General features: G+C 43.5%; 1 protein-coding gene across 5 annotated transcripts; it reads left to right on the forward strand.

Moving 5' to 3' along the window:
• Nucleotides 1-1633: 1633 nt before the first annotated feature.
• Nucleotides 1634-14307, forward strand: LOC109929266 (class I histocompatibility antigen, F10 alpha chain-like). 5 transcript variants are annotated; one of them, XM_048616880.1, is made up of 8 exons: nt 1634-1861; nt 4338-4598; nt 10598-10873; nt 10976-11254; nt 12362-12469; nt 12873-12905; nt 13349-13384; nt 13583-14307. In XM_048616880.1, exons 1-7 carry the CDS (start codon nt 1810-1812, stop codon nt 13378-13380), a joined length of 1041 nt encoding a protein of 346 aa, XP_048472837.1. In that variant the 5' UTR covers nt 1634-1809; the 3' UTR covers nt 13381-13384; nt 13583-14307. The 5 variants fall into 5 exon arrangements, with proteins under 5 accessions (XP_048472837.1, XP_020384587.1, XP_048472838.1 ...); XM_020528998.2 differs by having other exon boundaries at nt 1653-1861; nt 13758-14307; XM_048616881.1 differs by having other exon boundaries at nt 1668-1861; nt 13476-14307.
• Nucleotides 14308-16202: the final 1895 nt, after the last annotated feature.

Consider the following 16202-nt stretch of genomic DNA (forward strand, 5'->3'; position numbering starts at 1 on the left):
GAAGGGGAATGGAATGTTGGCCCTTATTTCAAGGGGGTTGTATTATATGAGTAGCATGTCTTACAGCAACTGTACAAGGTGATAGTGAGACCACATCTGGAGTACTGTGAGTAGTTTTAGTCCACTTATTTAAGAAAAGATATCTCATTAAAGGCAGCTCACAGAAGGTTCGCTAAGATGATCCCTAGTATGGAGGGATTGTCTTACGAACAAAAGTTAACCAAATTTGGAATCGACTAATTGAAGTTTAGAAGAATGAGAGGTGATCTCATTGAAACATATATGATTCTTAAGGAGCTTGACAGTGTAAATGCAGAGAGGATGTTTCCTCTCATGGGAGAGTTTAGGACCAGAAGGACAAAAGGGGTTCCAATTTAAAACTAAGGAGGAATTTCTGCTCTCAGAGAGTTGTGAGTCTTTGGAACTCCTTGCTACAGAGAGCTGTGGGGTAGAATCCTTGTGTATATTTAAGGCTGAGACAGACAGTTTCTTGATCAAGAGGAGATTGAGGGTTATGTGGAAAGGCAAGAAAGTGGATGTGAGGAATGTCAGATCAGCCATGATCCTATTGAATGGAGGAGCAGGTTCGAGGGGCCAAATGGCCTTCTCCTGTTCCTATTTCTTAGGGTCTAACCCACTCCATTAAGCCCCAGACTGGGCTCTCTGTACATGAGCCACTACATTAACCCCCACAATGGACCCTCAGTGCATGACCCACTCTATTAACCCCCACTTACTGGATTTTCTGAATTTGACAAAGATCGCCAAATTCGGCTCCTCACCCATCTCATTAATCACTGACTTCCATTGGTTCCCAACAAATAACATCTGGATTGTAAACTTCTCATCCTGGGTTTCAAACCCTTTCATGCCCATTGCTTCTCAGTTTCTGTGATCTCCTCTGGGCCCCACCAGACCCCACCTCATTCTGGCATCTTGATCATTCCACATTAAAATCAACCCACACTGAGGGCTGTACCTTCAGTTAGCTGGGCTCTAACTCACTCCCTCCTCACACCTTTCCATCTCTCTTCAATAAGCTCCTTGTCACTAACCCAGTTCTGAAAAACCATCACTGGATTCGGGATAGTAGGAACTGCAGATGCTGGAGAATTTGAGATAACAAGGTGTAGAGCTGGATGAACACAGCAGGCCAAGCAGCATCAGAGGTGCGGGAAAGCTGATGTTTCGGGCCTAGACCCTTCTTCAGAATCCCCTTCCCCTCCCCCATTTCTGAAGAAGGGTCTAGGCCCGAAACATCAGCCTTCCTGCTCCTCTGATGCTGCTTGGCCTGCTGTGTTCATCCTTTGTTATCTCAGATTCTCCAGCATCTGCAGTTCCTACTATCTCTGAGGCGTTTATCACTGCCTTAAGGGGGCAATATAGATGTGACAGATAGTAAGAGCTGTAGAGGCTGGAGTCAGAGATAACACTGTGTGGGGCTGGAGAAACACAGCAGGTCAGGCAACATCAGAACAGCATGAAAGTTGACCTTTTCGGGTCGGGATCCTTCTTCAGAAAAAAAATGTGTATCTGTTTTTGTTTCGCAATCTGAGTTGTAACCTCTCTGAGATACTTCGTCCTGGTAACTGATGACGAGTAGCTGCTTGTCTCTGTAATTGGATACTTTTCCGCGTCTAACCGGTGCTTTGTTTTGCAATCAGGAAATGGTTGAAATTAAACATAAAACGCTGCGTCGAGCAACTTGTTTTTGTTGTTTTCCAGTTTATAAAAAGCGAACTTTTTGTTCCCCGTCAGGATATTTAAATTCCCCGTGTCTGATTAGAATTGGGAAAGTGGATTCCCAGCATGTTGCTGTTCCTTTTCTCCATTTCCCTATGTTTTTCCTGGGTCTCTCCCGGTGAGTGCAGAATTCGGTTTTCCATTCTCACTTTCTCTCTCTTTCTCGGGTGAATGTGAATCTCTTGGTGAGAGTTTGAAATGAGGGATGTTATACAGCCAGCCTGATATTTTACACATTGAAGGCAGCAGAGTCTGGAAGACTTGATATTTGATCAGCCGCCTGTTATACAGCCAGCCTGATATTTTACACATTGAAGACACTGATGGGATTTTCTTTTAATTCTTGTGTCACAGCACATTTATCCCACTGCTCGGCCAGCAATTAATCCTCGATTGCCTTGGGTGTAGGTAGGTCCACAGTGCTGTGAGGGAGGGAGCTTCGGGATTTTGACCCAACAACAATGAAGGAACGACAATATATTTTCATGTCAGGATGGTGAGTGGCTATTAGAGGAACAAAAACAAAGTTGCTGGAAAAGCTCAGCAGGTCTGGCAGCATCTGTGAAGGAGAAAACAGAGTTAACGTTTCGAGTCCGGTGACCCTTCCTCAGAACTGTTCTGTTTTCTCCTCCACAGATGCTGCCAGACCTGCTGAACTTTTCCAGCAACTTTGTTTTTGTTCCTGATTTACAGCATCCGCAGTTCTTTTGGTTTTCATTTAGCTATTAGAGGATCCTGCTTGTGGTGGTGTTCCCATGCACCTGCTGCCCTTGTCCGTCGAAGTGGTAGAGGCTACAGGCTTGAAAGGTGCTTTCTGAGGGATCCTTGATGAATTTATGCAGCACCGTCTTTAAAGTGGTACACACTGCTGGTGGTGAACAGTGAATGTTGAAGGTTGTGGATGTGTTACAAATCAGGTGGGCTGCTTTGCCCTGATTGGTGTCAATTTTCTTGATAATTGCAGCTGCACTCACCCAAGCAAGTGGTATGTATTCAGTCATGCTCCTGACTTGTTGCTTGTAGATTGTGGACAGGCTTTGGGGAGTCAAAAGGGGACTTATTTATTGCAGTATTCCTTGCCTCTGACCTGGTCTTGAAACCGCTATATTAATGTGGCGAGTCCAGTTCAGTTTCTGTTCTTTGGTAAAATAAGACCATTAGAACCAGGAGCAGGATTAGGCCATCTGGCCCTTTGAGCTAGCTCTGCTGTTCCTTAAGATCATGGACGATCTTTTTGTAGCCTCCGTTCCACTTATTGACCTCTCACCATCACTCTTAATTCCATTAGTGTTCAAAAGATTATCTATCTTAGCTTTAAAAACATTCGCTGAGGAAGCCTCAACTACTTCACTGGGCAGGGAATTCCACAGATTCACAACCCTTTAGGTGAAGAAGTTCCTCCTCCATTCAGTCCTAAATCTGCTCCTGCTAATTTTGAGGCTATGCCCGCCCTCCTGTTCTAGTTTCACCTGCCAGTGGAAACAGCCTCCCTGCTTCTATCTCATTTATTCCCTTCATAATTTTATGTGTTTCTATAAGATACCCTCTCATTCTTCTAAATTCCAATGAATATAATCCCAGTCTACTCAGTCTCTCCTCATAAACCAACCCTCTCAACTCGGGAATCAACCTAGTGAATCACCTCTGCACCCCCTCCATGGCAATACATCCTTTCTCAAGTAAGGAGACCAAAACTGAACACAGTACTCCAGGTGTGGCCTCACCAGCACCCTATACAGCTGCAGCATAAACCTGAGATAACAAGATGTAGATTTCTGATGAAGGGTCTAGGCCCGAAACGTCAGCCTTCCTGCTCCTCTGATGCTGCTTGGCCTGCTGTTTTCATCCAGCTCTACACCTTGTTATCTCAGATTCTCCAGCATCTGCAGTTCCTACTATCTCTGCAACATAAACCTCCCTGCTTTTAAACTCAGTCCCTCTAGCAATGAAGAACAAAATTCCAGTTGCCTTCTTAATTACTGCAATTACTTCTTAATTACTTCTTAATTACTTAAGTACTGCAAACCAAACTTCTGCGATTCATGCACAAGGACACCCAGGATGTTGATAGTGTGGGAAATCAACTTTGTTGACTGTCAAGAGACATTCTAATTAGGTTCTGTCCAGAACAATTAGGAATTGGCGATGATTGCTTTCCTAGTCAGTGATATCCACATCTCATGAAACAAAATTGATTTTTGGACAATTTTAATTTTTGTATTAATTTTAATTGGCGGGGGAGCAAAACAGAGTCATCATCCCTGGTGGACAGTCTTCTAAACATTCTGGGCAGGAGAAAAGTAATCAGTTTTAATCCAGCCCAGGCTCAACTGTAATGCTGTCATGATGGAATAGTTCAGCTTATCTCATCAGCGTCCTCCTACCTTGTGTAAAGGGATGATTCTGAAGCTCAGAGGTGTAATCCTACTCCAGATTGTCTATTTCCCTGTTTACACTGTTAGCCAGGATTCTGACGGTGCGATAAAGTGGCCGATTATTGGAGATTATCAATGTATGGATGGAGCTCACTTCGATCAGATGGTAGTGTGTGTTAATGGTTATTAACCTGAGCCTTTCACTGATTTATTTTACAGACACTAATGCACTCACTATGGTATACACGGCAGTCTGTGGCATTGAAAAATTTCCTGCTTTCAGTGGTGTTGCAATGATCAATGGAGTTGAAGTTGATTATTATGACAGCAATATCCGTCGGATGATCCCCAGACAACAATTCATGGCAGATTCATTCAGTGAGGAATTCTGGAAAATGCTCACAGATATAGGGAATTCACGAATGGACACGGCGATAGAGAATCTGAATTCAATCATGAAGAGCATGAACCAGACATCTGGTAAGATGAGGGATGCAGTATCTCTCACTGACTGCCTTGTTTACTGAGTGCCAGAAAGGTACCCTGTCATATTTTGACAGCAGACTGTGACCCTGGACTGTATGGTGTGTTACACACTCTCTGAGTCAGGGTCACTGGGAGCATTATTCTGTAGCTTCTCTCTATTCTGATCAAGATATCGATTTAGTTGTGTCATAGAACATAGAACAGCACAGCACAGAAATAGGGTCTTTGGCCCACCATCTCTGCACCAGCCATGGTACTATTTTAAAAGTAAAAGTAACTGCCTGCAGGTGGTCTGTATCCCTCTATTCCCTGCCTGTTCATGTGTCTGTCTAAATGCCTCTGAAACGTTGCTATCGCATCTGGTTCTGCCACCTCCTCTGGCAACATGTTTCAGGCACCTACTACACTCTGTATAAAAAAAAAACTTTTGTCGCACATCTTGGTTAAATTTTTCCCTCTCACCTTTAACTTACGGCCCCTAGTATTTGACATTTCCACCTTGGGAAAAAGACTCCAACTATTCACCCTATACATGCCTCTCAACAACCAAGACCCTGCTGAAAACAGACCAGGATTGTCAACCTCTCCTTATAGCTTTTGAATAGCCGTAGAGATCTACAGCACAGGAAAAAGGCCCTTCAGCCCATCTGCTGTCATCCAGGCATTCCTGTTTTGAACCTCTCCAAAATCTCCACATCCTTCCTGGAGTGTGGGACCAGAACTACCTTAAAGTCTTTCAAGACCCAACACCTCCTCCTTCTTAATATCAACATGCCTGAGAATATCAACATTCCCCTTTCTAATCTTACCATCATCCATGTCCTTCTCATTGGAGAATACTGATACGAAGTATTCATTAAGGATCTCACCCACTTTATCTGGCTCCATGCATAAATTCCCTCATTAGTCCATGAGTGGACCTACTCTTTCCCTGGCTAATATATGTATAAAATGCCTTGGAATTGTGCTTAATCCTGCTTTCCAAGGTCTTTTCATGGCCCCTTTCAGCCCTCCTAATCCCTTGTTTAAATACTTTCCTGCTTCCTTTATATTTCAAGGGCCTTGTCTGATTTCAGTTTCTTAAATCTTACATATGCTTTCTTTCTCTTTTCAACTAAACTTTCAAGATTTCTTATCATCCAAGGTTCTCAAAACTTGCCATCTTTCCTTGTCTTTTATCCTCACAGGAACAGGCTGTTCCTGAATTCTGATCAACTGACTATAAAAAGTCTTCCCACATGTCTGGTGTGAGTTTTACCTTCAAACAGACACTCACAATCTAATTTCTCCAATGCTTGCCAAATACTGCTGTAATTCATTTTCTCCCAGTTTAGCACCTTCACCCAAGGACTAGCCTTATCTTTATCCGTAACTATGTTAAAACTTAGAGTTATGATCACTAGAAGTGAAGATCAGGAGATTTGTATCTCTGTAGACATTATGACATGACTGCATATAAGGTACCATTTGTTGTCCATCCCTGACTATTCCAATGGGCTGATTTCCTGGACCATTAGTAATGTGGATCAGGAATCATATTTTGGCTACTCTGGGTAAGGATGACCATTTCCTTTCCTAAAAGATAGGTTTTTACAATTCATGACAGTTGCTATGGTCACCATTTCGAGATTAGTTTCAGATTTATTAACGGACTTTAAATTCCACCAGCTGCTGTGTTTAAGTTGAACCTATGTCCCCTGAACGTTAACCTAAGCCTCAGGATTACAAGTCCAGTGACATCACCACATTACCACCACCTACCCTGGGGTCAGATTTATGATCGTGTGAGTAAGAATCCATAAAATGGTTGTGATCCTCGTAAATGGGCATCTTGTTGGGGAATTCTGTCATCTCACTGGGTCTCATATATAAAGAGGAGAGATCAATCTTCTCCAGTTACAGAACGGACAATGTGAAAGGAGAGTAAATATGTCCGAGATAAGGAAGTGGAGATGATTAAGAACAGATCATGGGGCTGAAGCTTCCCATTTTCAAGCTAAGTACAGATTTCAGGGAGTTTCCTGATGAATTTCCCATCATGAGCTTGTGACTTGTGACTTGTGTCACACAATTCTATGCTCTGCTATCCATTAATAAACAGTTTGATATAGTTTTGGGTAATACCAGAGGTAATTACCACTGCAGAGGGGCCTTGAGTTGCTCAGAAGCTGGAGTCATGTTTAACACCCAGTCCCACACCACTTCAAATGCTGTAAGCCTGAGACTGTCCTCTCACGCTGCTGCTCCAGTGAGAAGGTGGCCCAGCAAGGTGAAGCTCCATCAACAGAGACCTGGAGGTGCTGGGGGACCAGGTGATGGAGAGGAGGACAGTGTTGTATCCTGCTGACTGGCAAAGGAGGGCATACCACCAGACCAAGGTGAATGTCTGGAATTCCCTACCCCAAAGATTTATGGAGGCTAGCTCACTGAAAGCATTTAAAAAGAGGATAGTGCAATCATATAAAGGCACAGCAGTGCCAGAAGAAGTTTAATGATATTCTTCTGTCTGCAAGTGTAAATGCCACCACCTTCTCTCTGCTTCCTCACACTCACTCTCACTCTTCCACTGCACAGTAACCTCACAAGGCTTGTGGTCTAAAACTCTCACCATTATTCAGAGCATCACAACTCAATGCCTCTCACCCACTTCTTCCTCCCAAATGACTACCCTGCCTTCCCTCTGTGTTTCTTACTCACTCATTGGGGACACCTCACCACCTTTCCTGCCCTTGCATTATCAAGAACTGCTCCTCCGTCCACTGTCATCTGACTCTATCCCTCCCATTGCCTCAAACCAAAGCAAAATACTGCAGATGCTGAAGATCTGAAATAAAAACAGAAAGTGCTGGAGAAACTCTATACATCTGGCAACATCTGCGGAGAGAGAAACACAGAGTTAACATTTCGAGTTCCGTGTGTCTCTTCTTTGTGAATCAGTTCCGAATGCTGAGTTCCAATGAAGAGTCATATCAGATTGGAAATATTAAGTTTGGTTTCCCTCCCTTTGTCACATTGCAGGAGAATTTCTCATATCTTCAGGCTGGGAGGACCAAGATAGGGAGGAACTGGTCACCAACGTTTGACTCCTTAGTCCCAAAGAAAGGAAGACCCTTGAACTAACTGAAGAGAAGTGTGACCACTTATATGGAAACACTGAAAGCTGCAAGTCTATGTGTTCCAGTGAGCAATATTGAGCTGGGACTGCACAGTTCACCCATTACCACCACTGCCAACATCTTAATATGTATAAACCTACTGAACAACGCATGCCCTCTCTTCTCTTTTGCAGGCAGCACCCACACAGCTGCCACCCCAAAGAGGCAAACCCCCGCAGTGCATCAGCTCCTGCTCCACTGCTGGGGAGGGCATCACTACACCCCCAGAGGGCACATCAGCAAATCTTTCATCTGAACCCCCTCCCCCACTGCCCACAGTTGAGTGACATTCACTGCAGTGGGATCTCTTTCTAAATTTAACACAGCTGCACATTCTGGTGAGCACATCACTGGCACGCTTCTGCAGTTGGTTGTGGAAGGACTAGCCCAGGTCCCTGGCATTTGGAGGATGGCCAGAGACTGGGTGCCTGCTCAGCCCCAGGCAGAAGATGATCTCATTGTGTTAGCCATTCATGATTTCACCAACGTGCACAGTCACAGGAGCAGCAGGTGGGTTTGTTAAGTGACATTACATTGAAGGTAAGAAGAGTCCATCAATGATAATTTTCCCCTGCTGGCTCTGCATGCCGTGTGTCTAATTGTCTCCATGGAGAGTTTAGCAGCTGCCGTTGGAGACTCCGGGCCAGCGGAACCCTCAATGCCAGCTGATAATATACACAGACCTGCACTCCATCACTGTGGCCGATGGTGCTCTGCATCAGTGACAAGGCCAGAAGGGGAACAGGGAGTTTGACCTCACCTCATAAGGACATGAGGTTTAGGAGCAGCAGGAGGCCGCTTATCCCCGTCAGACTGGCCCATCACTTACAAGTTTAGAGCTGATCGGTCCCAGGCCTCAACTCCTCATCACCCTCAACTCCCCACTATTTCAAAAACCTATCTCCCTCCTATTTTTAAATGCTTTCAGTGATCTAGCCTCCATAAATCTCTGGGATAGGGAATTCCAGACATTCCCCATCCTCTGGGAGAAGAAATTCCTTTCCATCTCAGTTATAAATGAGCGTCCCTATTTTCTTTAACTGTATCCCCTCATTCAAGAATCCCCCATCTGTAAAAATACCTTCTGAACATCTACCCAATCTCAGAATCTTAAATGTTTCATTCTACTAAACTCTAATGAATACAGTCAAACCTGTTTAGCCATTCTTGATTGCCATTGGATATTATTCTTGACCGTAGGCTTGCTCATATCTTTCTATAACCTGAATTTTTCTGCTCTGTCTTTGTACAATAGCAAAAAAAAAACACTAGCACCTCCCATTGCTGTACCCTTTCTGGAAATTTGTGATGATTCCATGTGGGAAATATCAGAAATAGCATGGTGTCTCAGTCATGTGATGCCTGAACAATTGCACCAAACAAAGATGAGGCTTTAACACAGGGGGCTGCAATACAGTGGACATGTAGTCTTCCAAGAAGAAGGCTGTGCAATGCCTCAACATGCACCTCTGACATATTACATGGTGATGTATGCAACACAAGTTGTGTCACTCATGAACTTTGGGATATTATAACCATGATATGAATACATCCTCCACGCTGCAAAACAGTTCTCATCCCCTTTGTCACCACGAAATACAGCATTGAATGTCAGTGCACATGTTGTCACATACTTACAAATCACTGTAGGCCTTGTGCTGTGATAAGAACTTTATAATGTATTTGACAATTGGTGACTACAGGCAACACCATTACATTTGTTGATGATTCTGCTTCCCAGCAATGACAAAAATGAAATTATCCTGTTCAATAGAATGGACATGATTGCATATAGAGTCATAGAGTTGTACAGTTATACAGCATGGAAACAGGCCCTTCAGCCCAACTCATCCATACCAACCAGGTCTCCTGCTTGAGGCTATGTTTTGTAACATATATTGTTGTACAAGGGTCGAGCTGTAGATAAGAAGTAATTTGACAGTAAATCATTGACCCTACAGTGCCTGATTAATGCAATTGCCTCCTGAAGTAGCCACAAGTGCATCCTACCCCCACAGACCAAACAGAACAAACATACTGCACCCACTGTAGGACAGCTGGCACACATTTCTCCTTTTTTTTGTGCAGTGGAGATTTGGTACAAGATGGAATGCAAACCGGGCTGTGCTCCTTACAGTGAGATCCAGGCTCTGTCTGAGAGTCAAATTTCCACATCCCCAACTAGTCGTCTCCTGTTCTCTGTAGCTGTTCCTGTTAACCACATCAGCTTCAATTGTCCCTACCTTTCCATTTTCATTTTATGGTCAATCTCTCCTATTTCCCTGATATCTCCTGGCTGACCAACTTACCATGCCTCTTTTGCGACATACAGTTCCACATTGAAGCCAAGGGTGGCACAGTGGCTCAGTGGTTAGCACTGAGGCCTCACAGCGCCAGGGACCTGGGATTGATTCCACCCTCGGGCGACTGTCTGTGTGGAGTTTGCACATTCTCCCCGTGTCTGCGTGGGTTTCTACTGGGTTGTCCTGTTTCCTCCCACAGTCCAAAGATGTGCAGGTTAAGTGGATTAGCCATGCTAAATTGCTCCATTTTATCCAGGGATGAGTAGACCAGGTGGATTACCAATGGTAAATGTGGGGTTATGGGATACAGTACTGGGTTGGATCTGGGTGGGATGCTCTTTGGAGGGTCAGTGTGGACTTGATGGGCCAAATGGCCTCCTTCCATATTGTAGGCATTCTGTGATTGTGGTGAGTTGCAAGAAATCCCCACCAACTCTTGCTCCCTTTATTTCTATCTGATACTAGATCCCCTTTCCCCTCTGTGTGTGACTATCTATTAATTATTGATGATTGATGCCTGTTTGGTCACTGACAGGAATTCACACTCTCCAATGGATACGTTCTGTTGAGGTCAGTGATGACGGCTTCATGAGGAGATCGATGAGATTTGGATTTGATGGAAAGGATTTCATTAGTTTAGAGCCAGACAGAATGAGATGGGTTGCAACCAATCATTTTGCAGTGAAGCTGAAGGAGAAATGGGATTCTGATGAATCCTGGAACAACTACTGGGAAAGATATTTGATAGGTGTATATGTCCAACGTTTGAAGCAATATCTTGAAGCTGGAAAGGAATATTTCAAAAGGAAAGGTATGTATTTCAATTTTGATCCTATGCCTTGATTTAAGTTCACTGATCGATGAAACCATCTTACATTTAGTGTCTGTGTATTTTCACCCTTCCCCATCACAGTTCAGCCTGAAGTGTTCATCTCCAGAAGTGAGTCTAATCATCAGGACAAGCCGCTCACTCTCTCCTGCCTGGTCACCGGATTTTATCCTGTAGACATCGAGGTGACCTGGCTAAGGAATGGAGAGGTCGTGTCTGAGACACAATCCTCGGGGATTCGTCCGAACCATGATGGGACCCATCAGATCCAGAAAGAGATTGAAATCAGTGCTGGGGATGAGGATCAATATTCCTGTCAAATTGAACACATCAGCCTGGCAGAGGCCAAGCTCTATCAGTGGGGTAAGGATCTAGATAAAATGTGTGTTAAGTATAAGAACACGGGTTTACCCTTTAGCCCCTTGAGTCTGTTCCAGCATTCAGTGAGGTCCTGTCTGATCTGTCCCTCACTCCCTTTACTCACCATTGCTCCATGTTTCTTCCTGCCCTTCCCCAACAAAACCCTCCTGATCTCAGGCTGGAAGCATTCAATTGTTTATATGAATAATAACTATGTTAAGAAGGTAGCCTAGACCCTAACTTTTTCTTATTGTAAAGGAAAATGTCAGATGCTGTGTTCCAGATGCAGTTTGATTGGTCAAACTACCCAACGTTTAGCAAAACATAATTTATTCAAATACAATTGTTAAAATGCAACAAAAGAAAGAAAAACTTGGAATAATGTAACTCTATTGGAAAACTTAACAGAATAATAGATACAGTAACTATTGCTAATTAACTGTTCCAATATAGTAACATCCCATAAACACACGCTTGGTAAAAGGCAAATTCGAAAATAGATTTGTCTCACATGCAATCCAGCAGCCCAGGAAGAGAACCCCCAGCTTTTGACTGTAATTAAGGGAAGGAAAAATGGCTTCCATTTCTTCAAGACCCCCAACATCAAGTGCTGCTGAATATTAAAAACTAGAAATGCTTGGTGAGTGGGAGCTTGGCTACACCCATTCAGCCTGCTTCTATTGTTCCAGTTTTTAAGAAGAAACCACTCAAGGCTTCACAAGTTAATTATTTTTCTCCTAGTCTGCTCAGCATCTGTCCTCCAAGAACAAAACAAAACACACCTCTAAAGCTACAGCATTGACACACTCACAACATTTGGTGAGAGAGTTCCAGACTTTCACTTCCATTTTTCAGAAAAAGTGCTTTCTCATATCACTCTTAAATGACCTCATTGTTACTTGAAGATTGTTCTCTCTTATACTGGAGTACATCACCAGATCTTTTACATTCTCATCAATCAGATCTTTAGTGACTTCACTGGAGAGTGAAATCGAGTGAGGGTCAAACCAGTGTTTAAACTAATCCCATCCCAATGAACGGGAATCAATACAGAACTGAGAATGAATCTGGGAACCAATACAATTCTAATATTATTCCAATATCTTTTAGAAATCCTTGAAAATAGTGTGGAACATTTCCATCTTGCCATTCTGATTGGATTAGTTACTGCAGTGTCTTCAATATTCGGAATAATCATCTGGAAAAAGCCTTGGAGAGGTAAGAAACAGGGAGAGGGTAATGTAGAACTGAGGGGACAGGGTGAGTGTAGGGTGAGTAGTGGGAGTACAGGACACTGTGTTGAGTGGAACTGATTGAATTCCCAAACTCAGTTACACATGTATAAACACATTCTTGTTCCCTGTCTGATCTTCCTTTGTATGATAGGCTGAGACCAGGTCTAATATTGATCAGTAAAACCATGCCACACACTCACATCCTCACTGACTGAATATTGATAGAATGGAAGAGATCTCCAGATTCTCCCTGATGTGTAAGGATAGATGAGAGTGTGGGAATGAGGATTTCTGTCACAATCTCTGTTCCCTTATACTTGTTGTGTTCTCACTCTCTGAGAATGGATTATTCCCCATTCTCATGGACATCTATTTTGTTTCTGCAGATTCACCAACTGGGACCTACACAACAGCTCGCAGTAAGTTACTGAGGGGACAGAGTGTTGGGAATGGTACAGAATGCATTGGAAGTTGTAGAATTGCATTCACCTCGGTGTTACTCAGGGTGGCAGACGTGCCACATTCCTCACTCTCCAGTCCCTCAACTCCCAGTCTCTTATCCTCCTCTCGCTCCTCTCGACACACCCCAATCATTCTCCCTTCAGTCCCTTGCCCTTTAATCTCTCACCCCCACTCATTCACCATTCAGTTCGTCACCCTAAAATCTCTCATCATCCAGTCCCTCCGTCAGCTTTCTCACCCTACAAACTCTCGACTTCAATTGCCTCTGTGCTGTGCTGTGTGAGTCTGGTTAGTTGTATGCTGAGCGTCATTGAATCCTGGATCGAGTGAGTGATAGAGAATATTTCACACTGATTTTGCATATTATTATATTTCTCATATTCTGTTTATGTTTTCTCAGCTTCTGATGTCTCCCTTCCAGCTCCTTCATGATTCAGTAAGTGACATTTTAACTTCTATCAGAGATATATTTGTAACTTTCCCCTCTCCTCCTGACTAATTTCACCCTCTCATCCTCACTGTCCCAGACACTGTTAAAACCTGTCGGACTAATTTTACTCCTTTGCCCACCCTGAAGTGATTGCATTGTGTCTGTCCATTCCTTACTTTGTGGGATTCCTGGGCTCCACTGCAGGACATTCCCGGAGCCTCATTGAGGAATGAAGGAAATCTCCTGTTTCAGTGTGAACATGGACATCATCGTCCATCCTTCCATATCACCGCAGACAAACAGATTTTTGGCTCATTGTTCACACCCAGTCCTTTCAGGATTGAGATCGACTTTTTTTCTTGGGAATGTATTTCCACAGACTGAACAGTGGATCCCGGATTTGCAGGTATGGAACCTCATTCTTCAAGTGAGACCTTCTCAAGTCATGATTCAATCCCATCTCAGAAATGTGAGCAGCTTCACTGTCAGAGGAATCTTCACGGATGATTTCTCCCTCACACTTTCTCATCTTCACTGTCTTCAGTGGTTCAATCATTTACCTGAAATGAAGCAATGTACTGAGGTAACTCAGAGACGGTTTTTATATTGTAGGAAACTGAATGATTTTGTACTTTTTATCAACAAATTCTAGTGGTCATGGACATATCTGTGTAAATTTTGCAACTGTCTATTATTATGCTGATGAAAAACACTTGCTATTTGTTTGTTACTATTTAACATACGCTCTATTATAAGCTGAACAGCTGTGTTTTGAATTTAAAGCAACCGCTGTGAACTCTTGTGTGATGTATAAATTTTATAACTCGGATTTATTTACATTGACAAATATCTGTTACTGTTATTCATCAATGTTTAACCACAAATGCTGATAACTGTGGTTTGCCATTAATAAATAATGGTTTATGGTTGATTTGTCCACTTTCTTCAGTAATGATTTCATGAGAAAGGTTTAATTCATTCACTCAGCAGCTTGTGGCTTTTGGAGTCAGCAGTAGTTGAGCTTCAATTCATTGTGAACTGGGGGAGTCAGGACCATTCAACTCCCCAATGAGCCATCCCCAAATGAACGGAGAAACACAAAGTGATGTTTGTATCTTGTGTGTTCAGAGTTTGATGGTTGATAATGTTTGGGAGTGTTCATTCCCCAGCTGCTGGGAATCGGGAATAAGTCACTGACTGGTGACCAAGCAGGTATTGGAGTGAGGAAAGGGCAGGGTCACCAGCTGAATTTTTCAACCAGGTCTGAGCACACGGGCTTCTGGGGTGTGACAGATCAATGGGAATCTTCATTGTCAACGTTTCCTTCTGACAGGCGATGCCTTTGGACACAACGGTTGGAGGTGGTGGCGGGGGGTGGGGGGGGGGGGGGGTTCAGTGTCAGCTGTCAAAGGGAGTCGTAAGAGGACCTGGAGAAGGTCACAGTGGGAAGTGAGACAGTAACTGAGCTGGAGGGGGAAGGGGAGTGACATCCAGATGAATAGGAGGGTGAGCACCTGGGGTGGGAGGGCAGGTGAAATGGCACTCTCACTCCTGTCCCCACGTTGCACCTTTGGGTTTTAAGTTGAGGAATGTCCTGAGTCTGGGACGATAATCAGATCACCAACTCTCCATCTCCGTGCCCCGTTTGACATGAGGGAAGCATTAGGGCAGCCATGAAGGTGATGGTGTGGGGTTACTGGGAGGGTGTGTGAGAGTCTGGAATGTCACATTAGATGAGAGGTCAAGAAAGCTGCAAAAGGGAGAAAAGGTACTGCAAACTGAACCTGTAATCTCCTGCGAATATCTCACACTCTTAGCAAGACATTAAAAGAGTGCCAGCAGTCTGGGTGAGAAACATGTGAATCTTCCCTCCTTCAAGAATGCACAGGGGCAGAAAAGGAGTTAAAAGACCTTCAATCCTGTTCTGGGTTTGTTTGGGAACAAATGACCTGTAGTGTGGACTAGTGTGCTGTGAATGTCACAGCTCAAAGAGCAGTCATTTAAACAGCTTTGCACTGCAGGTAGAACAAGAGGTAAATTCTTAATTTGTGTTCTGCCATCAGGCAATGCTGAAAAGAATAAGGACCAAGGAGTTCCATTCAAACTCCAGAGCCAAGAATCTCAAAATTGAGTATCAAGTAATGCTACTGGTAATATACGCAGCAATGGCCACAATGTTCAAATATTCATTACTTGTGAACAATTCAGATTGACAAATTTTCTTTTTAACTTTCATCTTTTTCACTTGCCCCTGATTTCTAAGCTTTTATCGTGCACATTACTTTCCTATTTCTTCTTGTAGTTAATATTGAATAAATTTGCTTTTTATTAATTCAGGATACCCCGATTAAGTTAGAAAAATATAAGTTCATTCAGTTGAATAACCAGGGACGAACACAAACACACACAAACACGGACAGGTGGATTTATACAGGCACACAGAAACATTGTGCCCAATTCCTTACCCCACTGATATAGCTTGTCCTCTGCCAGGCTGCTGTGTTCAATATTGATCCTCATCCCCAGCATGGATGTCAATCTTTTTGGATCTGATGAGGCCCATCGTGGTTTGGTTGAACCCCCAAGGATTGTGTCTCAGACATGACCTCTCCATTCCTTAGCCAGGTCACCTCGATGTCTACAGGATAAAATCCGGTGACCAGGCAGGAGAGAGTGAGCGGCTTGTCCTGACAATTGGGCTCACTCCTGGAGATGAACACTTCAGGCTGAACTGTGATGGGAAAGGGTGAAAACACAAACAATACACAGACACTGAATTGGAGAGCGATTTCGTAAATCAGTGAAGTTAGACCAGAACGTGGGA

Source organism: Rhincodon typus, chromosome 35 (assembly GCF_021869965.1).
Source record: "Rhincodon typus isolate 14 chromosome 35, sRhiTyp1.1, whole genome shotgun sequence".
In the NCBI taxonomy this organism is placed as follows: Eukaryota; Metazoa; Chordata; class Chondrichthyes; order Orectolobiformes; family Rhincodontidae; genus Rhincodon; species Rhincodon typus.